The sequence below is a fragment of the Pongo pygmaeus genome, chromosome 4, assembly GCF_028885625.2.
Source record: "Pongo pygmaeus isolate AG05252 chromosome 4, NHGRI_mPonPyg2-v2.0_pri, whole genome shotgun sequence".
In the NCBI taxonomy this organism is placed as follows: domain Eukaryota; kingdom Metazoa; phylum Chordata; class Mammalia; order Primates; family Hominidae; genus Pongo; species Pongo pygmaeus.
This window is the reverse complement of record NC_072377.2, coordinates 186,163,831-186,190,054: the sequence shown is the minus strand read 5'-3', so window position 1 is coordinate 186,190,054 and position 26,224 is coordinate 186,163,831. Positions and strand designations below refer to the sequence as shown.

The following is a 26,224-nucleotide window of genomic DNA, read 5'->3' as shown; positions in this document are numbered from 1 at the left end:
AGTGCAGTGGTGCAGTCACGGCTTACTGCAGCCTCCACCTCCCGGGCTCAAGCAATCCTCCTGCCTCAGCCTCCCAAGTAGTTGGGATTACAGACAGATGCCACCATGCCCAGCTAATTAAAAAAATTTTTTTGTAGGGATGAGGTCTCACTATGTTGCCCAGGCTGGTCTTAAACTCCTGGGCTCAAGCAATCCTCCTGCCTTGGTCTTCCAAACTGCTGAGATTACAGGCAGTAGCCACTGCACCAGGCCACTAACACTTACATATATAAAATACATCCAGAATATAAACCACTACAAAACAAAAATACTCCATCTTGATGTAACTTACCGTACTATGGATTTGTTTTAAAAATGAGATAAAAGTATTAAGAAAATGAAAGCACGAAAGAAGTCTATCAAAATTACAAAAACTCAAAACTGAGTGAACAAAACTTCAGAAAGAATGAAAACAATTGGAAAATAACTTCAGGAAAAAATGTAAAATAGAAACAACAAAAGAACAATTTGTGCTCTCTGAAAAACAGAGGTTAAAGTCATGAAAAATTTTTTTTTTTTTTTGTCTCCAGGCTGGAGTGCAGTGGCCTGATCTCGGCTCATTGCAACCTCCGCCTCCCAGGTTCAAGCAATTCTCCTGCCTCAGCCTCTCAAGTAGCTGGAATTACAAGTGCCCGCCAGCATGCCCAGCTAATTTTTGTGTTTTTAGTAGAGACAGGGTTTCACCTTGTTCGCCAGGCTGGCCTCGAACTCCTGACCTCAGGTGATCCACCCGCCTCGGCCTCCCAAAGTGCTGGGATTACAGGCATGAGCCACCGTGCCCAGCCAGGAAAATATTTAAAAACAAATTAAGCCAAGATTATAAAGTTTTTGGAGTAACACAGTTCCCGAAACAATGACGATCCACATGAAGTCTGAGCCATGTTGACGTCCCCACATCAGGGCCCTTCCTGGTGTTCGAGGAATCTGCAACACAGACAGAGGTGGCAAGGGTCACTGGGGAGGCACAGAGGTGGAGGGAGGAGGGGCTCCCCGGGATGGGTGTGCAGGTCTCAGAGAGCTCTTTGGGCCCTGGAAGGTGACGTTGGGCCCCTGAGCTCCCCACAGTCAGGTCTACTCAGATGCCAAGGCACTGAGCCCTGTGTGCTGCTCTCTGCTGAGGGGTTATCTGTCCACAGAGAGTGTCTGTGGGTGTCATGCAGGAAGAACTGAACCTGAGCGCTCACATGGGCACCTTCAAGGGGCTGGTTCCCCAGAGAGTAAAACAGACACAGAGAAACGGAGTTTTGAGGATTCCAGGATCAACAGGCAGAGTCTCATGCCCCTGGGCCCTAAGAGGAGCAGGAGGGCTCATGACACAGGGTGGAGGTGCTGACCCTGCCTTGCCACCCAGATCCTGTGTGTCATCCAGACAGAAGAGCTGCATGTTGAATATGCATAGCTTCCTGGAGAAGAACTGCACGTTGAATATGTGTAGCTTCCTGGAGCACGTCATTGTCATTGCCTAATAAGACCTGGTCTTTCTAGCATCCCCACCGCACCTGTCTTTGCTTTGTAATTTTTTAAATTATGCTTTGGTAAGACATAAATTTCTCACTTTAGTATATTCTATAATAAAAGGATTACAGAAGACATACATTTGAAAGAGGGAAAAACAGTGTATAGATACAAACACACATTTATATGTGTACCTTATTTCAAGACTGGAAAATAGATTTAAAAAACAGAGGCTCCCTGAATCATGCCCTCAACCCCTCCCAAGTGAGCATGGCCCTGAAATGTCTTCAGGGGTTTTTTTTGTTGGTATTTGGCACAGATACAGAACCACTGATGCCCAAGCCAGTGCCCTCTACATACAGAAACCTCCAACCTCACCTTGAAAAATGGGGCATGAGGCCACCCCAGACCCCCCGAGAGGCAGAAGGACCCCTGGGACTGGAGGCCCCCAGACCCCCCCAGAGGCTGAAGGACCCCGGGACTGGGCACATTTCAGTGCTTCTTGGATCCTGCCATGCTCTCTGCTTGATGCCAGGACCTACTGAGTGCCTCCTGGCCTGCAATACTGGGCCGGGTGGGCTGCTTACTTGTGTGACAAGGAGCCTGGGGGTGCCTCCATCCCTCTCACACCTTTCCCAGGAGGCCTGAACTGAGGGCGATTCATGGTCAACCCTAGTGTCTCCTCAGGATGAACTAGTGATGCTCCCTGTTTGGCCTCAAGGGGCTGGGAGGACAGAGCTAGGTCCCCCCAGATGAGATGTTGGTGAGGTGAAGTGTCACTGCAGACAAATAACACAGTGCACAGACCTTGGAATCCTGCACATGGGGGTGCGACCAGCACCTCAGTGTCTCCCTCACTAAGCAGCCTGTGGAGGGCTCAGCCCAGCAGGCTCAGGGGCTGCTATGGAGTGGGTGTCTGTTTCCTGGAGCATGTTCTCAGGGCATCCTTCACACTTACCTTCAGAGGTCTCTAAAATATATTAAAAATGTCCCAACAGTTCAGGACATTCCACCGGGTTTTCTTCCTGGACTTCCTGGTTTTCTTCCCAGGCTTTCTCGTTTTCCTGATGGGACAACAAGAAAGTGAGCGTAGCCATGAATAACATGGGCACATATCTGCTTCCCCCATGATTCTGCCCGCTGCACACTCACACTTCCTTTTCCACTTTGGTCTTTTCTGTTGCTTCTTCTGCAGGTGCAGAGGAAGGACTTTCTGACATCTGTGAGGAAGAGAACAACTGTGCATGTCCAGAGACGCCAGTGCAGGAAAAGTGCTATCTGTGAAGGGGGTGCCCAGAGCTGACCCACATGTCACTGGGGGTCCCTCCAGTAGGGTGGGGTCCAGCTCTTCTGACCCGAGCCCAGCCCCCTCCCCAGACCCTGAAGGGTTGTTCAGCAAGATTCAAAGCTGCAACCTGGGGGCCAGTAAACAGGGCAATGCCAAGGCAGTGGCCAGGAGGGCTGGAGAGGGATTTTATCGACACTGAAGACCCGAGGACCTCCACTGTGGGATGAGACCCGGTCTTTCAGGAGAACAATCACAAGAGAGGGAAAGAGGAAAAGGACCAGAGCTAAAAAAGGAGCTCATGAGTCAGAAAGAGGATAAAAGAGAGAAAGCATATAAGAGGAGATCAATTACCTGCTGGTGGCTGCCTGTAATGGTGGAGTCTTCCAATTCTGTGAAGCAAGCATCAGAGTGTCCGGAGGAGCAGCAGTGATGGGGTGGCCATAGGAAGGAAAGGGGAGAGTTATTGTCGAGAGAACCACTCAGAACCCACTGTTCCAGGGCTGTGGAGCCAACCCCAGAGGCTCTGATGTGCTCATTTCTGAAGCCTTCTCCATAGCCTGTATCATTTCCTCTGTGCTATGAGGGAGGGCGAGACCCACTGCCTACAGCAACACAGCAGCCCCTCCACACATATCCCCTAGGAATCCTGCCAACCACAGAGGGCCTTGAACAACAGCTGGACTCGGGCCTCTCCAGTGAAAGCCAATTTAGGTTTCATTCGAAACCCAAGGATTTGGGATTGGATGGGATTGGGTGAGGACTGGAGGCCAAAACTGTGGTCCATCATGTGTTCTGCCCTCAGGACTCCAGGATGCTGGGGTACACGTAGCAATCCCAGAGGAAGGATTCCCTGTGTCATCCAACCTAGGGAGCACCCTTAGAGCAGGAGCAGATGGTGAGGACAGGACAGCAAAGTGCTGTTGCAGGTCCCGAGAGTGTAGAGAAAGACTGTGGGCTCCTTTCACCTCCCGGCACACGTATGAAGGACTTTGTCTTCAGGATCATGTAGCGCCTGTGAGGGGCTGGGGGCTGTGTCCCACCCCACACTCAACTTTACACCTGCATACTCCTCTTGTGATCTCAATTCACAAAAAAAATGCTACCTCATCAAAACCCAGGGCTCTGGTGCTTGCTGTGGCAAAGGCAGGTCTTTGCAAAATGTAATCTTTAAACTCCAGAGCAAGAAATGATGGTGACAAACACAACTCGCACAAAGCCCATGAGAACAAAACTCTTACGACTTTCGCATTAAAATAAAAAACAAACAAACAAAAAAAAAACAAGTCAGACTTGTACACCTATTTCCTTTTATATTTGGTGACTTCATAGATCCCATCCTAGGCTCCAAAACAAGTGCAACCCAATTCCCAAGAACCTTCTCTCACTGGTCAACCCTGGAGTGTTGGTCCCTACCTGACCAGTCTATTTCCTCCTGGACGGATCCAGAGGTGGTGCCCATGAGCCCATGTACAGAGACACAAACATCAGCACTACTGCTCTGTCCACTGTGATCCTCCCTGGGCTCTGTGAACTCGGGCCTTTATGAAGGCACTGCTCACAGTTGTGAGCCTTCAGGTGAGACAGAGGACCTGAAATAATCCCTTTCAACTGTTCACTGACACAGGCTCATAGCATCTCTTACCTCCAATCTGAGAACCTGAGATTCCAGCCTTGATGCAAATGCACTGAGTTAGGTGGGTGAAGAGAACAGAACCTGGGCCAGACTCACAGCAGCTGCTTCCCAGATGATTCTGGGAGAATGAGGATGCTCTCTTAAGAGTAGACTTTTGGCAACTGGGAACTTCTAGCATGGCTCTTGTGAGGAGGTTATTAATGTTTTCATTTATTTAAACATGAATGGGCACATATGCCACTGAGGACCACACTGGAATGCACAGGTCTAAACCCAAAGATGAGGAAGATGTGACTCTCCCCCTTGGTGATTCCTGGCAGAGTGGTTTGCTGCTCTGATCTAAGCATTCATGGATGGGTACTTCAGGGGCACAGAACAAGCTACAGGCCCCCTGTGAAGTACAGGGATGCCACAACAAAAATAAAACAACCTGGTCCAGCAAAGGTAGACTCGTAAACAGAAAAAGAGCATCTTCTGCAAGGAGAAAAGCTGAACCAAAGTGGCCAGGGTAGAGATGAGGGGGACACTTCATTGACTTCAGGAGCCCACCCTATTCTCCTGGGACCTTGGATCAGAATCCACTCAGGTTTCTAGATTATCAGGAGAAACAACAGATTGAAGGAGATGAGCAGGAAGCCTTTTCACACTGGCGCTAGATCTCAGCAAAGGGGTTGGAAGCACTGGAACATTACTGAGGCCCAAGATGGGCTGCCCAGGGCTGACCTCTGGGATGAGAAGGAACGAGGAGGACATAGTCCTTGCCCTCCCAGTGACCAGCCATGGCCAGGATTCATCCACACATGAGTAAAACAAAACAGAGTTTGGGACTAATAATTATAAGACTTATCTCAGAGAAACAGGCAAAGTGATGTTATACAGGTCACACAGGAGAGTTGCAAAGACCACCTCAACCCTGGAGCAGCCCCTCTCCCTTTGCTGAGTTCACCTTGCACTGAAGCAGGGTCCCTTCTCACCTCCCCTGCAACTAGTGTGGGGCAGCTATCCTGCCTGGAAGCTGACACTCCCTCCAGTCACACAGAATTCTGGGCCAAATCACACTTGGCCAACAGCAACTACACAAGGACCAGCTGTCAGGCCACTCCCAGAAGCAGGTGAAAAGTAAGAGCTGATCTCTGTCCCAGCCAGAGAGACCAGGCCTGGGAAATACTTTGTATCTGGCTTGAACCTGAAGTCCATCCCTGCTGATCATGTCGTCTCTGGGCCATTGGGAACTCACTCCTGTTCTCTGCCTCTCATTAATTTCTGGTGGTGCCATTGTCATCAACATACAGGAAACAGAGAAGACAAGAAACAACAAAGTAGCTTATCTCTTCAGGCTCCTAGAAAGACAGGCAGATAGTGCTAAAGCCAGCTATGAAGTCAGACCTCGACCCATTCTCCCTCAGTTGGAATATGAACATCCTGGCCACGCGCAGGTGATGACGTAGAACTGACTCTGCTAATGTTGCACCTTGGCTTCCCCCCATGGCTTTGCTGCCCTCATGCCTTCCTTCTGCTCCTACAAATCGTGTTCCTTTGCAGGCCCAAGCCAAGGCTGTAGCCTGCTCACTCTCTAATAGACCCCACTGGACAACTATCTGTGAATTCTTAGAGCCTCAATGTTGGTAATGCTGATTTGTGCCTTTGATCACACACAACAGAAGCCCCAAATACCACAAAAAAACCTGTATTCTAGAGATTAGAGATGACTAGGGGAATTGGGCTATGAGGAAATAGTTTCTGAGGTTAACGAGGAACATTTTAAAATCACACTAACCTCATTGTCTTAAAATGTGGGATAAGTACTGCCGCCTACACAGCAATCAACTTCTATTCATATACAATGTACTTCCAGCAAATGCATGCTCCCAAAAGAAATTCAATCCAAAATTTTCATAATTTTATTTTAATATGATCTTAAGCCAACCACCCTGACTTGTTTTTTGCAAATGCCTTCAGGAGCAAACAAAAACCTTTGTCAACAGTGGGTTCAATGGGGACATCATGGAGCCTCTGCTGTACCACTGTGACATTTGTCTTTCCCCACCCCATAATGCACGAGTCACTCTCTATCCCCCTAGGAAGGCAAGTGCTCACCCTGCCACTCACACCCTAGGGAAAACCCTTTGGTTATCTTTTCATGTTGCTGTGTTTCCTGAGCGGAGAACACGGAAAACAGAACTAGGCTGAGGGATAGACGCTGAGCCTCTACATGACCCTGACATTACGTATTTTGGACACTCAGAGTCACACCACGTGAATTCAAAGACACACAGCAACTCGATGCGCACAACCTCACCCCATCCTCAGAGCATGCAGCTGCTCCCAGGGACTGCAGAATGTGACCATCACGCTCTATCTGGAACAAGCATTTCTCCCATCACAGCCTAGGTCCTCATCCATGAGAGGAAGCTCCACTCAGGCTGCCTGTCTACAGGAAGGCCAGCGAGACCGTGGCACATTCCTCATCATCTGGATACTCATCAGTATGAGAGGGGTTCCCCAGTACATACCCTTTCATATAACTCCTGAGGATTTCTGTAATGACAGAAAATACATTGCTATGCAACAGACCATGGTGTGTCCTGTGTGCACAGGACTTTTCTTCACTTAGTGACATTAGCAAACAAGATGGAAACCAGTGTTCAAAGGAACCCAAAAGAAAAAGAGAGCAAATCGACTCACAGTAAAGACAAATTTTTCTCAGAGGATGTTTCCTCTCAACTCCATGTTGGTGGGCAAGTAAATGATTTTGTTACAAAGAGAGAACAAAATGGTCAAGGCAAAAGCTCACTGCCCCACAATGTGTGGTTGATGCTGTCATTTTCTCCCACTGTCTTAAATCAACCCTCAGTGGGGAACAGACTCTCACTTACAATTCCCCCCAAGGACATTGTGTAACTCATCTAAGATATATATTGTCAGATTCTCATATCTCAATTTTACCCAAATAAAATAAGGCTAAGAAAGCAACTGTTTTTCTCAGACAAATCCAGGCGGCCTGACCTTCACATCCTCTGGGTCCTCCTCCTCTCCGCTGACACTGGACCGCTCCTATAGTAGATGCCCCGGGAGAACTAGGAGGATACAGAGTGACCGTCAGCACCTTGGTGGTGGTGCTCACGAACAATTCAGTAACACTGCTTGAGGTGGGTGTGGGAAGAGGACAGCAGAACAGGAGAGAGACAGGGAAGAAAGGGAATCAGGGCCTTTGGCTTTCTAGCTCCAGGCCACCTCATAAACGTGAAATAGCCAATCTCAGGGCACACCACGCAGTGCAGGCTGTGTGTCCCTGGCAGCCTCTTAGGGCTCCTCCTTCCTAATCTGACCTGAGCTAACTTGCCCTCTTATTGATCCCTGCCAAAGTCATCTCCTCCTCCGAATCCACGTGTGCTGCTGATCTGTTTATCATCCCTTCTAGAAGATTTTGTGCTGAATAAGAAGCCACCTTTCTTAAAATAGATTTAATTCTAGCCAAAAGATTTTATTACTAACTTTCTGTTACAAGGCAAATAAACCAAGATTTGAAAATAATTGTCCTACCACTTAAAGATGACCCCTACTTAGCATGTGAGATTTGTCCTTCCCACTCTTCCTTTTCAACATGATGTGTGTGCACTGTGGGGTTCACTGCTGCTCATGCTCACACTGACTCCAGCACGGGGACAGCCTGTCATGGGGAGCAGCAAGGGGGACAGGGGGTGGGCACTGACCCTCCAGCCCAGCTGTGCAGGAGATTCCAGCACGGAAAATGGGGGCCAGGCTAACACCCACGTTGATACTGGAAATTTTATCGGATGCTATGTCTTGGGATTGGGTTCTACTCCATTTCTAAGACTTGCAGTGATTATTTCATTAAATACAATAGAATATGCCACTGATGATTGTCTGCTTTTGAAAAGGAGCTGAAGAATGACTTCACCACTGTAGACCAAAAGCCTGTGGACTTTGTGTTTTACATTAACGATCACACTAAAGCCCACTGTGCAATGTACCTACTCAAACAAACCCTGAGTTAGCTGACCATTGAGACCATCCGATAATGATAGTGTTTGGGATCTGAATACCTTTTCATTCTTCCACATGCACACAGAAGTGCTGGAACAACTTGGCCTAGCAAGAAATTATACCAGGGCTTTGTGACAAATTCCGTGTACTAGCCCATGACATTAACCTTCCACTCATCCCCGAGGTCACGTGTGCCTCTTCCATTTAAAAGACCAAGAGCTTGGTAAATTCGACTCTGCACCATGTCCATCTGAGGACTGGGGATAGTAAATTTATCTTCAGGTACAGCCGTGGTGGAGGATGAATGGGTTGACTTATGCAAACTGTGCAGTGGTGATGGAATTTTCCTTGAACATTGGTCCTTGTGTTGTGCTTTCAACATGGGAGTATGTTTTCTGGGGAAATGCACACACACTCCCAAAGACATCCACAATCATTCCATATAGACTCTCTCCTCTGTCCCTTCCAACCCTGATGTGCCACCGCACCTTACGTGACACTGCTGCTTCCAGGGATGACAGTAGCATGGTTAGAGTTGTTTGCTGGACTTTTAATATTCTTTTAAACCAAACTTCTGAAATCTCATTTCTGGCAGGAAGCTCAAACCAGAGTGGCTCTTGAACAAAAGCAGGTGAAACAGCGCCACCTTTGCAACACTAAGATTTCACACCTCAACAGAGATAATCCCAGAATACCTACTCTTTGCCAGTGTGGCTGGGTCCCCCTGCATCTAGAGAAAAAGAAAACACTATGAGGGTCAGACCAGGCTGTCTCCTGTGTGCACAGGTCTTCACTTGTTGACGTTAAAAAGCCAGATGGTAAATAGTGGTTGAGATAATGGTCCTGATATCTAGAAGACATTCGTGGAAAGACACAAGACTTTTCTGCAAGATTTTCAATTGTTTTTGTTTGACAATTCCAAATACTTCTCAAGAGGAAGCCATTTCTCTTGAGGAAAATGCCTGCTGACATAGTTTGTAAATGTGGATGCCATCTGAAACCATTTTTTAGTTGACAATGAACTGACATTTGCCCACCAAGAAATTCTGTAAGTCACCTATAATGTACAGGTAAGATGTATACATCTTAATTCAACTGAAACAGAGAGAAACTGAGAGAAATAAAATCTCCATTTCAGAGGAAAAAACAAGACTTTGCCACGTGAACCCCTTTGGCTTCCTCAGAGGACGTCTGCCCTGGCACATCCTCCTCCAGGTCTTCCTTGTCACCTGGGAAACAGAGTCACTATAAGCACATGAGCTTCACTGAGTGAATCCCTCAGGTGGTCTTGGAGCTGTGGACATGGGGCTGGCGTGTGTGGAAAGGTGTGTTCACAGCACAGACTCAGCCTCTGCCGGTCCATCCTCCATGGTGGTGAGGGAAGGCAAATGGTGAAGGCAGAAATCAGACAGGCCACAGAAGACAGTCTTGGTCCTCTAGCTAAGGCAACCTCTTGGAAATAAAATAACCCATCTCAAACAAGGAACACCACACAGTGTTTCCCTGCAGCATCCAGGGCTCCTCCTTCCTAATCTGACCTGAGCTAACTCGCCCTCCCTTCTTGATCAATATGCTGAAACCTGTTCTCTACTAAAAATACAAAAAAAATTAGCCACGCGTGGTGGCGCACACCTGTAATCCCAGCTACTCAGGAGACTGAGACAGGAGAATCCCTTGACCCCGGGAGGTGGAGGTTGCAGTGAGCCGAGATCGCGCCACTGCACTCCAGCCTGGGTGACAGAGCAAGACTTAAGCAAAAAAAGAAAAGAAAATTAGAATCTCATCCACCTCTGAGAGAGAAATACTCTGTGCCAGGAAGAATGGAAGAAAAACACTGAAGACACTCAAGGAAGGTGCGATGAGCCAGGACGCTAAAACCCGCCACGCCGACTGCTCCACAGGAAAGGCCCTGCCATCCACCTCATCATGGACGGCCTCAGGGATGCTGTTCCCATGATCCCTTCCAGAAAAGGAACAGATTTCAGACAACAAGAACTCAAAAGACACTGACGTGAGAACAGAGGGTCAGTGTGGATTTGCTGGTCCTTTGTCCAACCTTTGTCCAATTGAGACTAAGGCAGGAAGACAGAGAAGGCCATAAGATAACCGGCACTTTGTGAGTACCCTGTGAGATTCAGTCATTCCATGTCCTGAGGGAGAAATCAAGCTCGCGAGTACCCTGTGACATTCAGTCATTCCATGTCCTGAGGGAGAAATCAAGCTCACGAGTACCCCTGTGACATTCAGTCATTCCATGTCCTGAGGGAGAAATCAAGCTCGCGAGTACCCTGTGATTCAGTCATTCCATGTCCTGAGGGAGAAATCAAGCTCACGAGTACCCTGTGAGATTCAATCATTCCATGTCCTGAGGGAGAAATCAGGCTCGGCCAGGCGCAGTGGCTCACGCCTGTATCCCAGCACCTTGGGAGGCCAAGGCAGGCGGATCATCTGAGATCAGGAGTTTGAGACCAGCCTGGCCAACGTGGTGAAACCCTGTCGCTACTAAAAATACAACGATTAGTTGGGCATGGTGGTGGTGGGCACCTGTAACCCCAGGTACTTGGGAGGCTGAAGCAGGAGAATCGCTTGGACCTGGAGGCAGGGGTTGCAGTGAGCCGAGATCATTCCATTGCACTCCAGCCTGAGTGACAAAAGCGAGACTTCCTCTCAAAAAAGCAAAAAGAAAAGAAAGAGATCAGGCTCTTGGTGGTGGTGAATATAGAGAAGCTGCTCGGGGGGCTCCAGGGCAGTGGGGGACGGGATGTTCTTCCTCCTTCACATGGGCCTGATGCTTCAGAGCCATGGGGAGAGTTTCTGTTCTTTCCTGTGACGCCCACATCAGCCTGGAGGGATAAGCAGGGCAGGGGCTGCCACCCAGAGCTGACAGCTCAGGGAAGTGAAATGAGGGATTTGAAGTGACCTGCTCAGAGTCACAAGCACTCGGGAGTGATGGATCTGGGACAAGAATGTAGTTGGTTTTCTGGAGACAGAGGTCCATGAACGCCTGAGACCTCCAAATCATGGTCTGGACCCTGAACCAGGAACTCTTTTCACTCCCTTTCTCGATCCTCCTGCCCCAGGTCTCTTCAGGAAGGTGGATGCCTGGAGGTGGCTGAGTCCAGAGAAGAGCTTCAATCGTTCAAACAGAAAACTCTGGCCCCTGACCCTGCTTTGTGGTGAGCACATGACCAATGACCATCCCAAGGGACCAGGGGTCTGTCTGGTCCCCAGGCTGGCTCAGAACTCAGGACATTCCAAGCCAACTGCCACTTAACGGCTGTGCCAGGAAAAAACTTTCCTTCAACTGACCAACCCTGCACGAGCAGTTAACGGAAGTTAACTGAAAACGTGGCCATCGGGGCTGGTGCATCAGTGGTTTGATGAATTCAATCTATGACCCATCCATCTTGCTGACGGCCGACCTGAGCAGCTACCTGAGAGCGGGCAGCGCCTCGATGAAGGCCACCGAATGACCTGGAAGCCACCATGATGGGCAGGGCCCTCGAGGTTAATGAGACACAGGTGAAGTGTGCCCCGGGCCATGAGCAGGTGCTGAGGAGGAGGACCGCGAGCAGGAAGCGAGCTCCCTCGCCTGCTCGCAGGAGACAACCCAGATAGATCAAAAGCCAAGAGCACAAAACCATGTGACAGCTGAGACAGATGTTGGCTTTTTAGACCTTTAAGGCAAGCATTTTGGTATTACAGTGACAGAGTTAGAACCTGGGGGAAGCTGACGGAGCTGATGAAAATTTGAAGGAGGTGGAGGTTGCGCTGAGCCGAGATTGTGCCATTGCACTACAGCCTGGGCAACAGAGAGAAGAGGGAGACCCTGTCTCAAAAAAAAAACAAAGAAAGAAAGAAATAGATTTCAGAATGAAAAATTGTTACCTCTTGTATTCTCATTGAAAACAAATTGATATCTTAAGAACAGCTTACTTTTTAACTTTGGTTTGATATTAGCGTATGTTTAATATTGTAGTTAGTTTTAATAAGACCTTAAATCTATCTCAGTTTTGATTGGGATTAGAAATTATGAGGTTGTAAAACATTTATGTTTCATAAGTCTTTTATAACCTTTCTCTATTTTATAACTGTTTACATTCATTCAGTTGCATTTATCTTTTAAATTTTTCTTTAAAACAATCCCCAAAACCTTTAAACTAGGCAAAATTCTGTTTCAAATCATGAAATAACTCATTATTGTTTTCAGCAATCTCTGCATTTAGTCTGCTCTAATATTTGGTTTCAGGTTTGGATGTCTCTATTCAGAAGACTTTGGCCGGTAATCCCCCTCTCATGGGCTGTATCACCCCACACTTGGCATCAAGATTCTCCCGATCTGGTGAAGGCAGTGTTGCTGTGTTCCTTCTGGATCTATTCTATGGAAAAGTGTGCATAAAATTGGCATGGGAAATGGGACATTTTTCTAAATAGAGGAAAATATTTAAGGCCAAAATCTTGATAGAAAAATCAAGAATACAAATTGAGTCGTAAAACTGTAAAATTTGTACATACATAGACAAACTGGAGTTGGGGAAATAAAAAAATCAGGGAGACAGGCCAGGCGTGGTGGCTCACGCCTGTAATCCCAGCACTTTGGGAGGCCAAGGTGGGCGGATCACGAGGTCAGGAGATCGAGACCATCCTAGCTAACATGGTGAAACCCCGTCTCTACTAAAAATAAAAAATAAAAAATAAAATTAGCTGGGTGTGGTGGCAGGCGACTGTAGTCTCAGCTACTCAGGAGGCTGAGGCAGGAGAATGGCGTAGACCCGGGAGGCGGAGCTTGCAGTGAGTTGAGATGGCGCCACTGCACTCCAGCCTGGGCGACTGAGTGAGACTCCGTCTCAAAAAAAAAAAAAAAAAAAAAATCAGGGAGATACTTTAAGTACAAGTGGCTGATCTGAAGAAACTGCAGTGAGAAGATAGAAATGAACATACCTTTACAACAGCAGCAAAGGTTGCCTCCCATCTTGATCACTGGTCTCCTAGCTCCGCACAGTGTGAAATGGCAGTTCACAGAGTGGCAGCTGGGACGGAGGCAAGACCTTCATCCTACGATGAGATCGGGGGCATTCAGGGTGCTACAGCCGTAGACAAGGGCTCCATCTTCAGATGACCTCAGTGACAGGTCACCGTAGAATGTTCAAATGAACGCGTGTCACACTATGGGGTCCAGCTGCTTCTATCTAGACCAGTGTCTTTTGGTTGCAAATTCTGCATTCTTTTTAAAAGCCAGCACTTCTCATGAGGAAAATGCTCTCTCTGCCATGCAGTCTGTCCCTGAAGCTGTCACCTATGGTGCCATCTTGAATCAGTTCTTAGTTGGTAATGGACTCTTACATTTGCCCCACCAAGAAATTCTTTTGTTCCTCTGTTTCGTAGTAACGTGTCCATATCATAATTCAAATGAAATGGAAAGAAACCAAGAGAGATAAAATTCCCATCTCAGACAAAGAAAGAAGACTTTACCGAGTGTGCTGCCCGGATCAGGTCCCAAGAATCCAGCGACGGAAACTCCGACTCCTGGTGGTAGAAGAAGCATAGGAAACATAGAGTCACTGTCAGCCGTGGGAGCTGCTGAAGGACCTCTGGCAGCCTGGGGTGCTGAGCACGCAGGGCTGGCGTGTGTGGAGAAGGTGGGTGAGAGCACGGGCGGAGCTGCTGCTGGGCCACCCTCCTGGGTGGTGAAGGCAGGCAAAGGACACCATCAGGAGAGCCCTGGGAGACACAGCCTCGGGTCTCTGGCTAAGCCACCCTCATCACTGTGAAGTAGGCAGTGTTCACACAGGCAGCACACAAATGCACGACATCACTCCAGGACAGGGTCTCCTCACAGAAAGAGGCCTGGTAAATATCCTGTTTTTTGTAAAAATGTTACTATGTCATTTAACTTTCCTAAAAATACCTATGCTCCAACTGCAGTTATCTTATTGGACTTTAAAATATGGTGAGCTATACACAATATTTACTATTTTAATCCTTAATTTCATAATTCAGGAGCAGACAGGACCATAACAGCAAACACAGAGGGGAGTCCACACACTTCTCCCTGACCCTGAATCAGAATCCACACAGGAACCTAGAAATGTGTGGGACTCAGCAGACTGCAGAGGGTGAGCAGGAAGCCTTTTCACACTTCTGGTCTATCTCAGCGCATGGATGTGTGCACTAGAACATCACTGGGACCCCCCAGGATGGGCTGCCCAGGGCCGAGCTCTGGCATGAGGAGGAACAAGGACACGACCTCTGTCCTCACAGTGACCAGCCATGACCAGGATCCCTCCACCCATGGGTGGCAGGTCACAGACTTTGGGACTGATGATTCCAAGCCTATCTCAGAGAAACAAGCAGTGATGTCTTATGGGTCACAGGGCAGATTTGTGAGGAACATCTGGACTCTGGGGCAGCCCCGCCCTTTGCTTAGCTCATCCCGCACTGGAACTGGCTCCCCTCCCACCTCTGCTGCAACTAGTGTGAAGCAGCTGCCCTGGCCAGGAGCTGTGAGGCTCCCTCCAGTTAAATGGGATTGTGGGATAGACCAACCTCGGCCAACACACACCAGCCCCATGCACACAACTCCACCCCACAAAGAGAATGCAGCTGCTCCCAGAAACTGCAGAATGTGCCCGTCTCTCCTTATCTGGAGCAACCACTTCTCCCATCACAGCCTAGGTCCTCATTCACAACAGGAAGCTCAACTCCGGCTGCCTGTCTACGGGAAAGCCAGCGAGACAGTGCCACATTCCTCATCATCTGGATTATTCGTCCACACTGGAGGGATTGCCCCACACATACCATTCTCCTTGACTCCTGAAGCTTCCTGTAATAGCAGAAAACATATTGCTGGGAGCAACAGGCCATGCTGTGTCCTGTGTGCGCAGGTCTTTTTTTCACTTGGTGACATTAGAAAACCAGATGAAAAACTGTGTTCAAGTTAAGGGAACACAAAAGAACAGGAGAAACCACCTCATGCTACAGACACAATTTCCTTGAAGTATGTTTCCTCCAAGTCCACGTGGCTTGGCAATTAATAATTTTGTTCCAAGGAAAGAATCAAGCTGCTAAGGAAAAAGCTCACTGCCACACAGTGTGTGGCTGATGCTATCATTTTTTCCTGCTGCCTAAAATCAAGCCTCAGTGGGGAACAAGCTCTCATTCAGAATTCCCCTCACCAAGCACACTGTGTTAAGTCACCTATGATATATACAGACAGATTCTCATATTTTAATTCAAGAAGGTAAAGCTAAGAAAGTAACTTTCTCTCAGATAAAAGCAGGTGGCCTGACCTTCAAATTCCATGGGCATCCTCATCTGAGTTCACTGATGAGGCCCTTCAGGGGACCCTCAGTGGGAACCAGGACACCGGCAAGGCCCTCCAGGGCATCCTCACTGGGAACTAGGAGGACACCAGCGAGGCCCTCCAGGGGACCCTCAGTGGGAACTAGGACACAGAGTGGCCGTCAGCACCTTGGCGGTGTTGCTCATCAACAATTCAGGGCCACTGGTTGACGTGGGTGTGGGCCACTCCACACTCCACTTGGCGTGTGGGGAGAAACCAACTCCAATAAAACAAATGTAACTTTAAGACTGGGAGGATCAATTTTTATGTTTATTCAAAGAAGCAGTAAACTTCTATGGGAGAATTTGGCTGCTTTCGGCCTCATGGGGGGAGTGTGGAGGGGGTGCCTCGGAGAACGTGGAGATGTGGGACTGGCAGCCTAGGAGAGCCAGCAGCAGAGAGGAACTGGAGCCCCAGAGAACCCAATTTTCCCCCAAAGAAATGATGCCCAGGATCACATCCACCTCTAACAAGGGGAAGCTATGGACCTGTGCTGGGGGGCCCTGGGGTGAGGTTGGATGTGGGTTCTGGGCCTCCGTGGGGAAAGTCTCTGTTCTCTCCCCATCCCCCAGCTGCCTCCTGAGGTCTGGCCTGCACCCAGCCAGAGAGATGCAGGAAGGGAAGCCCACGGGGCCTTGGGGTGGGAGGGCCCAGGAAGCCGGGCCTGGGGTGCCACAGGGCCAGCCCCTCCTCTTTCTCCTGTGTCCTGGCTGAGCCCAGGCTGCATCAGTGATCTGCCCATCACTCAGCAGATCCAAAAAAGTGAAGTCACCCTGGCAGGCAGGAGGAGGAGTTGCCAAGACAGGATAGCTGGGACTTGGCCAACTGCTGTGTCCAGAGCCGGCCTGCTGAGGGGTAGGTGGTGTGGGCAGCCAGCCCAAGAGAGGTATCCTAAGCTACTGGGCCCTCTGCTGCCTGCCACTCCCCACGCCAGGATTTCCGGAACTGGAGATGACCACAGGGGACTCCCTTGGGTGCAGACAAGCCCCATCTCTGGTGCTAGCAGCTACCCAGGCTGCACACTCAGGCCTACGCCCAGAGAAGGGACTCGGCAGGTAGGAAGGGGCTGCCTGGGGGACTTTGGACTGCAAACAAGCTCCTGTGATTGTCCCCAGGGGAATGAAGAGGGAAGGGGTGGGCCTGAATAGCCCCCTCCCCACACCTCCCAGGGGCCACTCTGGCCAGACCTTGGCTGACACCAGACAGGCTGACTGCCTGGCTCAGCTCTGTGACCCCTTCAGGGCCCATCTGCCCTGTCGCCAGCCTCTCTCCCGTCAGCTGGAGGAGCTGAGGCCATGAGGCCCAAGCGGCCAATGTACAGTGTGAAGGTGGCACAGAAAGTCAGGGGGCCCTAGACCCAAACAGCCTGGGCTTCCCATCTGCACAGGTGACAGCACGCACCTGTGTGCTGTGTGGGGCTGGTGGCCAAACATAAGACTGGCCTGTCAAAGCCCACATCTGTCTTGTGTGTCCTGGCTCAGCCACAGCCTTCTAGTTCTCCCCAGGGAACCCACAGCCTTCTTAGGGCTGGAGAGCGAGCGAGCCCAGGACCCCAGTGCCCCCTTTGCTACAGAGGACTGCTCCTCTGACCATGTAATGACATATTCAGAGTGGTGGGTTGATTCATGCCTGTGTCCACCCAAGCTCCTGGGGACTTTGCTCACATGAGATGGCCCCAGCCCGAGGGTACCGCTGGTCAGAGGTTGGTTAGTGTGCGACCGGGTCTCTGGCCTGCCTGTGCCTCACTGGGTGCCTCTTCTGGAGCCCTGGAGAAGGCCAGTTCTGGATCCTGTGCAACGTGGAGAACAGGGAGCTTGGGCCAGCCTGTTCGGCCTGTGTGTCCAGCAGATACGGCCTGAATGCTTTTTAGACAGTTTCATCATCTGCTTTGTAATGTGGACATCCTCAGCTTCTTACAAATGCACTTTTAAAAACAGGTCTCGGGCCGGGCACGGTGGCTCACACCTGTAATCCCAGCACTTTGGGAGGCTGAGGCAGGCAGATCATGAGGTCAGGAGATCAAGATCATCCTGGCTAACGCGGTGAAACCCCGTCTCTACTAAAAATACAAAAAATTAGCCGGGCATGGTGGCGGGTGACTGTAGTCCCAGCTACTTGGGAGGCTGAGGCAGGAGAATGGCGTGAACCCGGGAGGCAGAGCTTGCGGTGAGCCGAGATCGCGCCACTGCACTCCAGCCTGGGAGACTGAGCGAGACTCTGTCTCCAAAAAAAAAAAAAAAAAAGTCTCAGAGGACCTTTGCAGTAATTATACTCCATTGTATACATGAAAACAAGGCTTTCTGGAAACGTGTTATTGATCAGAGAGGCAGCAGAGTGAGAAGCCAGTGTATCATATTGTCCCACACTTCCCGTGCAGCCCTGCCATGCTCACTCATGACTTTCTGACAAACTGCCTTGTCGCTAGGAAGCCCTTAATTTTCCTCTGTGCTTCCCTGAAAGAGGGCCTCCCCATGAGTTAACAGCTGGAGGGGAATGGAAAAACAAGCTTTTCCTTAGCGCAAAACCTTTTTTTTAACTTTTATCTTAGGTTCAGGGGTGCATGTACAGGTTTATCATATAGGTAAACTCATGTCATGGGGGTTTGTTACAGAGATTATTTCATCACCCAGGTACTGAGCCCAGCATCCAATAGTTATCTCTTCTGCTCCTCTCCCTCCTCCCACTCTCCACCCCAAAGTAGGCCCCAGTGTCTGTTGTTCCCTTCTTTGTGTCCATGTGTTCTCATCATTTAGCTCCCACTTACAGGTGACTATGTGCAGTATTTGCTTTTCTGTTCCTGAGTGAGTTCACTTAGGATAGTGGTCTCCAGGTCTGTCCATGTTTCTGAATAAGATGTGATCTCCTTTTTTATGGCCGCATGGTATTCCATGGAGCATATGAACTACATTTTCTTGATCCAGTCAGTTATTATGGGCATTTAGGTTGATTCCCCGCTCCTGCAGAAGCCAGCCTTCCGTGTATCACCGCATGGCCCCGTGACACAGGAAAATGCATGTCTCTGGGAGAGGATGGCCCTTTCTCATCCTGCATGGTGACAAGTTTCCAAAGTTCACGAGCATTTATTCAGCACCTGCTGTGAGCTATGCCGATGCTGCCACAGGACAGGTGATGGGGACATAGCCTGCAGTAACAGAGAATGCCCTGCCCGCAAGAAGCTGCGTTCTCCTTAAGGGAAACAGACAACGAGCCAAGTCCTGGAGCCACCTGCATGGGGAGTGAGCGAGGAAGAAATGTAGTGAGGGGCAGGGAGCAGGGGAGAGCTTCACACCCACCGCCGGGTCCACACTCTTGTGCTGCCCTCCCTTGGAGGGTCTAATTAGGGCCATGTAAACTTACTGGGTAGTTGACATCTATTTGGGTAATGTAGACTCTCTTGAGCCTTTCCAAGTTTTTTATCTTGTGATCATTGGTCAGAAGGCGTCTTTCACAAGTTAACAGGTGGGTTACGGTAGAATCCCCAGAGCCCCAGCCCCACTTCATGGCCCCGAAAGAGACTTCACAGGTACCCTTTGAATCACCTGGACTAGATAACTCTTACAGCTTCCTTTCCCAGTTGAATAATCCAGGGCCCCTTGAAAAGGTCTTGTTAAGCCAGAATCCCAAAACATATGTTTCATTTCTCTTGGGGTCCAATGCCTAGGGGTGCGATTGCAAGGTTGTACAGAGAGAGTGTACATAACTCTCTAAGAAGATGCCAACTGTTTTCAAATTATGCATTTATCAAAACCCACAGTATAAGCTAAAAGAGTGTTTTATTCTATGCAAATTAAGAAATGAATTTTTAAAAACCTACAGGTTTGGCAGTAAATGTGGTGGGTGGTTGAGGTTGACCCCCTACCCCTGAATGTTGATTTTATTCTACTAGGGATGCTCAGTAAGGCATCAGGGCATGACATCCCCTGGAGATGAAGCAGTCCCCAGATCTGCGACTGGCCAGCTGGAACCCCGAAAGAGCTGATGGAGTTCATCCCAGTCTGAAGGCTGGGCGCTCAAGACCCACAGAGCCTGTGCTTAGGTTCAAGTCCAAAGCCTGGAAAAGACCAAGGTCACAGCTCAAGGCAGCCAGGCAGAGCATGTCCCCAGCAACCCCCGGGACACATCAGTGGAAGCTGGAGGATGCTGGCCTCCTGGGCCTGGAACCTAAAAGCCTGCATTGAGGTTAATTTCACATGTCTGTCTGACTGGCCCACAGAGGACAGACATTTGACCAAACGTTATGCTGGGTATGCAAGAGGGGGCTCTGGGTGAGATTAACATTTGAATTAGTGCAAAGCTTTGGGAAAGCTTTTCAGTCCACAATGGCTGGCCTCAATTAGCATGGATGTGAACAAATCGGCAGACCTCCATGAGGACTGCTATGAACATTGGAGCTGGCTCTAATGTGAGTGACAGAACATCTTAGCTGACTTAGATGAGAACCACAGGGAATAACTATACAGGACTCCATGAGGACAGCTGTGAACACCTGGGCTGTGCACAATGAAGACAGCTATGAAAAGGTGGGTTGAGCTCAAGGAAAACAGCTCTTAAGCCCTGGGTGGGCCCCCCATGAACAAGCAGCCTGAACACCTGGGCTGGCTGCCTTATTGATTGTTATGAACACCTTAGATCACCCAAATGAGAATGACTGTCAACAACTGGGCTGGACTCAATGTTGACAGCTGTGAAAACCTGAGGGGGCCGAAACAGGACAGCTATAAACACGGGGATTGGCTTGGATAAAGGTGGCTATAATATCTTGGCTGGCCCAGTGAGCATGGGGGTGAACACACTGGCTGGCCCTCAAGAGGATGACTGTGATAAAGTGGGCTGCGCCTAGTGAGGACAGCTGTGAAGAACTTGGCTAGAAACAAAGAAGACGGCTATGGACAACTGGGGAGGCTGAGATGAGGGAAGCTGTTAGCAGTGGGGCTGGTCCCAGTGAAGACAGCTACGAACACCTGAGATGGGTCAGATGCAAACGGCTGTGAGCACTGGGCTGCACCCACTAAAAAAAATTTAACAACTGGGTTTTCCCCAATGAGGAAGGTTGTGAACACCTGGCCTGGACCCAAAGAGAACAGCTTAGAACACCTGGATTGACCCGATGAGGATGGCTGTGAACACTGGTCTAGGCTGAGGAGGACAAGTGTTAACACCTGAGCTCACTACCAACTGTGAACGCCTTGGCTGGGCCCCACGAGTAAAGCTTTAAATACCTGGGCTGGACACAGTGTGGACAGATGTGAACACCTAACCTGGGTCCTGTGGAGGCAGCTATGAAAACGTAGGTATGGCCCAGTGAGTGCAGCTGTGAACACCTGGCCTGAGTCCAACGAGAACAGCTGAGAACACTTCAGCTAAGCCAGTAAGAACAGCTGTGGCATCGGAGCTGATTGCCATGAAAACAGATGTAAACACTTTGGCTGGTCTCTACTAGCATAGCTGTGAATGGCTAGGCTGGGCCCAATGAAAACAGCCAAGAACACCTGGTGTGGGGTCAACGAAAGCCATTGTGAGCGCCTGGGCTTGCCGCAATGAAGATGGCTATAAACACCTGGCTGGACCCAAGGTGAATGGCTCTCAACATCTAAACTCACGCCGAGAAAGACGGTGTGAACAGCTGGGCTAATCCCACTGAGGGCCACTATTAACACCTGGGCTGGGCCCAAGTAGGGGCGACTTCAGCTGGACCCGGAAAGGATGGCTGTGAACACCTTGGCTTCTGACGAAGACGGCTATGAGCCCCTGGCCTGGGTATGAACACCTTTGCTTCTGATGAAGATGGCTATGAACCCCTGACCTGGGCCCAATGAGGAAAGCTGGGAAAACCTGGGCCGGGTCCAGTAAAAGCAGCAGTGAACACCCAGGCTGGCCGCAGGACAGCTTTGAACACTGACACTGACCATCATCGTGAGGACGGCTGTGGAGGCCTGGGCTGGCCCAGATGAGGAGCACTATTAACTCCTGAGCTTACACCCAGTTAGAACAGCCCTGAATACCTGGTCATGCCCACGTAATGACAGCAATGAACAACTGAGCTCAGCCAATGAGAACGGCCGTGAACACCTGTGCTGAGACAAATAAGGATGGTTGGGAACACCTGAGCTGGCCCCAGAAGGGTGACTATGGATATCTGAGCTGTGTGCAATGGGGATGGCTATGTATACCATGGTTCAGCCAAATGACAGCTTTGAAAAACGTGGCTGGCACCAGCGAGTATGGCTGTGAAAGCATAGGCTGCTCCCAGTAAAGGCAACTTTGCATACCTGGGCTAGGCCCAGTGAGATTGGATGTGAACATCTGGCCTATTGCTGTGAACACCTGTTCTGGGACAAATGAGGATGGCTATGAATACCCGGGCTGGGACCTAGGAGAACAGCTTGGAATAACTGTGCTGGGCCCAAAACATATGGCTATGAACACCTGGGCTGACCCCAGTGTGGATAGCTATAAAGACCTGGGCTGGGCTCAGGAGGACAGCTGTGTCATTTTGGCTGCGTCCAATGAGGACAGCTGTGGATATCTGCACCTGGCCCCATTAAAACAGCTGTGAACACCTGGGCTATCCCCATTGAGGACACTGGTGAACACCTGGCCTGGGACCATGGGAACTGCTAAGAACACCTAGATTAAGTCCAATGAGGAAAGCTTTGAACACCTGGGCTAGGCCCACTGAGGACAGCTGTGGACACATGAGCTGGCCCCAGTGAGGATGGCTGTCAGTACCTGGGATGGCCTCTTGAGGGTGGCTGGCCCCAATTAGCACGGGTGTAAACAGATTCGCTGGCCTCAATGAGGACTGCTATGGACATCTGAGCTGGCTGTCATGCGGATGACAGAGAACTCCTTGACTGGCTTAGGTGATGATGACTGAAAACCTGTGCAGGCCTGGATGAAGACAGCTGTGAACGCCTGGGCTGGGCACAATGAAGACAGCTATGAACAGGTGGTCTGGGGCCAGTAAAAATGGCTCTTAATCCCTAAGCTTGATGCCGTCAAGGAAATGGGTGAACACCTGGGCTGCTCTGATATTGACTGCTATGAAAAACTGAGCTCATATGAATGAGGACGGCTGTGAACCCCTGGCCTGACCTTGATGAGGATGGCTGTGAACATCTGGCTTGGGCCCAGTGAGGACAGCTATGAAGAGCTAGGCAGGGCCCATTGAGCTCAGCATTGAACACCTGGATTGGCTTAATGAGGATGTCTGTGAACACTGTTCTGGGCCCAGTGAGGACAAGTACTAACACCTGGGCTAGCTACCAATGGGGACAGCTGTGAATGCCTTGGATAAGCCCTATGAGGAGAGCTTGGAGTATCTGGGCTAATCCCAAAGTAAACAGCTGTGAAAACCTTAGCTGAGCCTAGTGAGGACAGCTATGAAAACCTAAGCTGGGCCAGTGAGGACAGCTGTGAACACCTGGCCTGGGTCCAAAGAGAACAGCTGAGAACACTTGGGATGAGCCAATAAGGACAGCTGTGTCACCATGGCTGAGTGCAATGAAGACTGCTGTAAACATGTGGGCTGCCTCCATGAGCGCAGCTAACAATGTCTAGGCTGGGCCCAATGAAGACATCAGTGAACAGCTAGCCTGGGGCCAATGAAGGCCCCTTTGAAAGTCTGGGCTTGCCCTCGTGAGGACGGCTATGAACAAACACCTCACTGACCCCAATATGGATGGCTCTTGACAGACACCTGGACTCACCCCAATGAAGACCGCTGGAACAACTGGACTAATCCCACTGAGGATGATTAACACCTGGGCTGGGCCCCCCTGGGGACGACTTCAGCTGGACACAAATGAAGATGTCGGTGAAAACTTGGGTGTTCTCAGAAGATGGCTATGAACACACGGCCTGGGCCCAGTGAAAACTGCTGCTAGGCTGGGCCCAGGAGGACAGCTTGGAACCAATGGACCGATCATGACAAGGATAGCTGTGAATGCTTGGGCTGGCCCAGATAAAAAGGGCTATTAACTTCTGGGCTGGTCCCCAATTAGGACATGAGAGAAAACCTGGACTTCCCCAAGTAACGACTGCAACGAACAACTGGGCTCAGTCCAATGAGGATAGTTGTGAACACTTGTGCTCTGCTCAATGGAGATGAATATGTACAATGGGGTTTGGCCAACGACAGCTTTGACAAATTTGGTAGTCACCAATGAAGAAAGGTGTGAAAGCATGAGCTATTCCCAGTAATTAAAGCATTGCATACCTGGGCTGGGCCCAGTGAGACTGAGGGTGAACATCTGGCCTGGGGCCAAGGAGGATAGCTGTGAACACCTGTGCCGGGACCAATGAGGATGGCTGTGAACACCTGGGCTGGGGCCAAGGGGACAGCCTGGAATAACTGGGATGGGCCCAGAATCTATGGCTATCAACACCTGGGCCGACCCCAATGTGGACAGCTAGAAACACCTGGTGTGCGCTCAGGAAGACCTTTCTCTTCATTTTGGCTGAGCCAAATGAGGACAGCCATGAACATCTGCACTGGCCTAATTAAGACAACAGTGAACAGATGGGCTGTCCCTGTGGAGGACATCTGGGAAGCCCTGGCCTGGGACCATGGAAACTGCTGGAACCAACGAGGAGAAGTCCTGCGAGGAAAGTCATGAACACCAGGGCTAGGCCCAATGGGGACAGGTGTGGACACCTGGGCTGGGTCCAGTGTGGATGCCTGTCATTACCTGGGATGGCCTCTATAAGGGTGGCTGGAACCAATTAGTACACGTGTGAACAAACCAGCTGGCCTCAATGAGGACAGTTGTGGACATCTGGGCTGGCTGTCACGTGGATGACAGAGAACTCCTTGGCTGGCTTAGATGAGGATCACTGTGAACACCGGTGCAGGCCTGGATGAAAACAGCGGGGAAGCCCTGGGCTGGACATAATGAAGACGGCTATGAAGAGGTGGCCTGGGGCCAATGAAAACGGCTCTTACCCTGGGCTTTGTGTCACTGAGAGGAAACGTGAATTCCTGGGCTTACCTTGATATTGATAGCTATAAAAATCTGTTGCTATAAAGAGCTAAGCTCATACAAACGAGGGAGGCTGTGAACACCTGGGCTGACCTGGATGGGAATGGCTGTGAACACCTAGCCTGGGCCCAGTGAGGACAAGTACTAACACCTGGGCTAGCAACCAATGAGGACAGCTGTGAACAACTTGGCTGGGCCCTATAAGGACAGCTTGGAGTGTTTGGGCTTGGCCCAGAGAAAACAGCTGTGAACCCCTGAGTTGGGCCAAGTGAGTCCAGCTATGAAAACCTGGCCTGGGTCCAAAGAGAACAGATGAGAACATTTGGGCTATACCAATAATGACAGCTGTGGCACCAGGGATCAGTGTCATGAAGAAAGCTGTAAACACCGTGGCTGGTCGCCATGAGCATAGCTGTGAATGTCTAGGCTGGGCCCAATGAAGACAGCCAAAAACACCTGCCCTGGTTTCAGTGAGAGCCACTGTGAGTGCTTGGGCCTGCCCCCACGAGGATGCCTACAAACAGCTGGCGGGGCCCAAGATGAATGGCTCTCGACACCTAAACTCACCCCGAGAAAGATGCTGTGAACAACTGGGCTAATCCCACTGAGGATGACCATTAACACCTGGGCTGGGCCCACTGAGGGCGACTTCAGCTGGACACGGAAAGGACGGCTGTGAACACCTTGGCTTTCTCTGATGAAGATGGCTATGAACCCATGGCCTGGGCCCAATGAAGAAAGCTGTGAACACCTGCGCTGGTCTCAGTGAGGGAAGCTGGGAAAACCTGGGCTGGGCCCAGTAGAAGCAGCAGTGAACCACCACGCTGGCCTCAGGAGGACAGCTTGGAACACTGAAACTGATCATGATGAGGATGGACGTGAATGCCTGGAAAAAAAGCTACGCGAAGTCGTTGCACTTTATTTTTTTAAGGGAGTACTATTTCATCTGTTAACAGCAAAAATTGGCAGAATCATCATGCTCTGGCTTTTATGAAGCTGATCCCCATGATGAGAAAAATCCTATGAAGCTGAAATCAGAGATAACTGTTTAAAAAGCTGACTCCAATGCTTCACATTAATGAGCTCTTGTAAAGCCCTTTTAGATAGAGCATTCCGTCTGATGTCTTTCATGGGGAAAAAAAAAAGGGGGGGTCTCTGGGCAGAAAGGGGCAGAAGAAAGTGGAACAAAGTGGAAGTCCATTCCTGGGGCTCACGTGCCGGCTGTGGTTTATCTCTGGCTAGGGCACTGCATAGCCAACCCAGCTTGTGCTTCCTTTCAGGCCCCAGCTCCCCGCCAGGTTGGCTCCTTCTCTGGAAGCCTCCCTGCTTTGGGAATGATACTTCATTGATTCACTTGTTTGCAATTTTCCAGATGACATCATACTCTTTTTTTTTTTTTTTTTGCCTTTCTCTCCCTCTGTTCACTTCTCGCCTCTTAAATTTCCATTTGTCCCACTTCCCTGTCCTTTGGAAAAGTA

The 26,224-nt window shown here is 49.9% G+C and overlaps 2 protein-coding genes across 3 annotated transcripts in view; both read right to left on the bottom strand.

The window, feature by feature from the left end:
- Nucleotides 1-517: 517 nt before the first annotated feature.
- LOC129037120 (protein FAM153C-like) lies at nucleotides 518-14,751 on the bottom strand. Of its 2 annotated transcripts, XR_008502729.2 has the most exons (7): nucleotides 13,365-14,751; nucleotides 7,422-7,492; nucleotides 6,715-6,953; nucleotides 3,134-3,171; nucleotides 2,647-2,714; nucleotides 2,453-2,558; nucleotides 518-963 (listed from the first exon to the last, which is right to left on the bottom strand). XR_008502729.2 is itself a non-coding variant. In XM_054488972.2 (5 exons), exons 1-4 carry the CDS (start codon nucleotides 4,591-4,593, stop codon nucleotides 2,465-2,467), a joined length of 369 nt encoding a protein of 122 aa, XP_054344947.1. In that variant the 5' UTR covers nucleotides 4,594-4,715; the 3' UTR covers nucleotides 518-963; nucleotides 2,453-2,464. The 2 variants fall into 2 exon arrangements, 1 of the variants encoding a protein (XP_054344947.1); XM_054488972.2 differs by lacking the exons at nucleotides 6,715-6,953; nucleotides 7,422-7,492; nucleotides 13,365-14,751 and adding an exon at nucleotides 4,425-4,715.
- Nucleotides 14,752-18,305: 3,554 nt separating this feature from the next.
- Nucleotides 18,306-26,224, bottom strand: part of LOC129036288 (B melanoma antigen 5) — a 31,718-nt gene continuing 23,799 nt past the window's right edge. The window contains exon 3 of the mRNA XM_054487164.1: nucleotides 18,306-18,990. The gene's annotated coding sequence lies outside the window, so the exon portion shown is untranslated. The remainder of the gene's footprint in view (nucleotides 18,991-26,224) is intronic.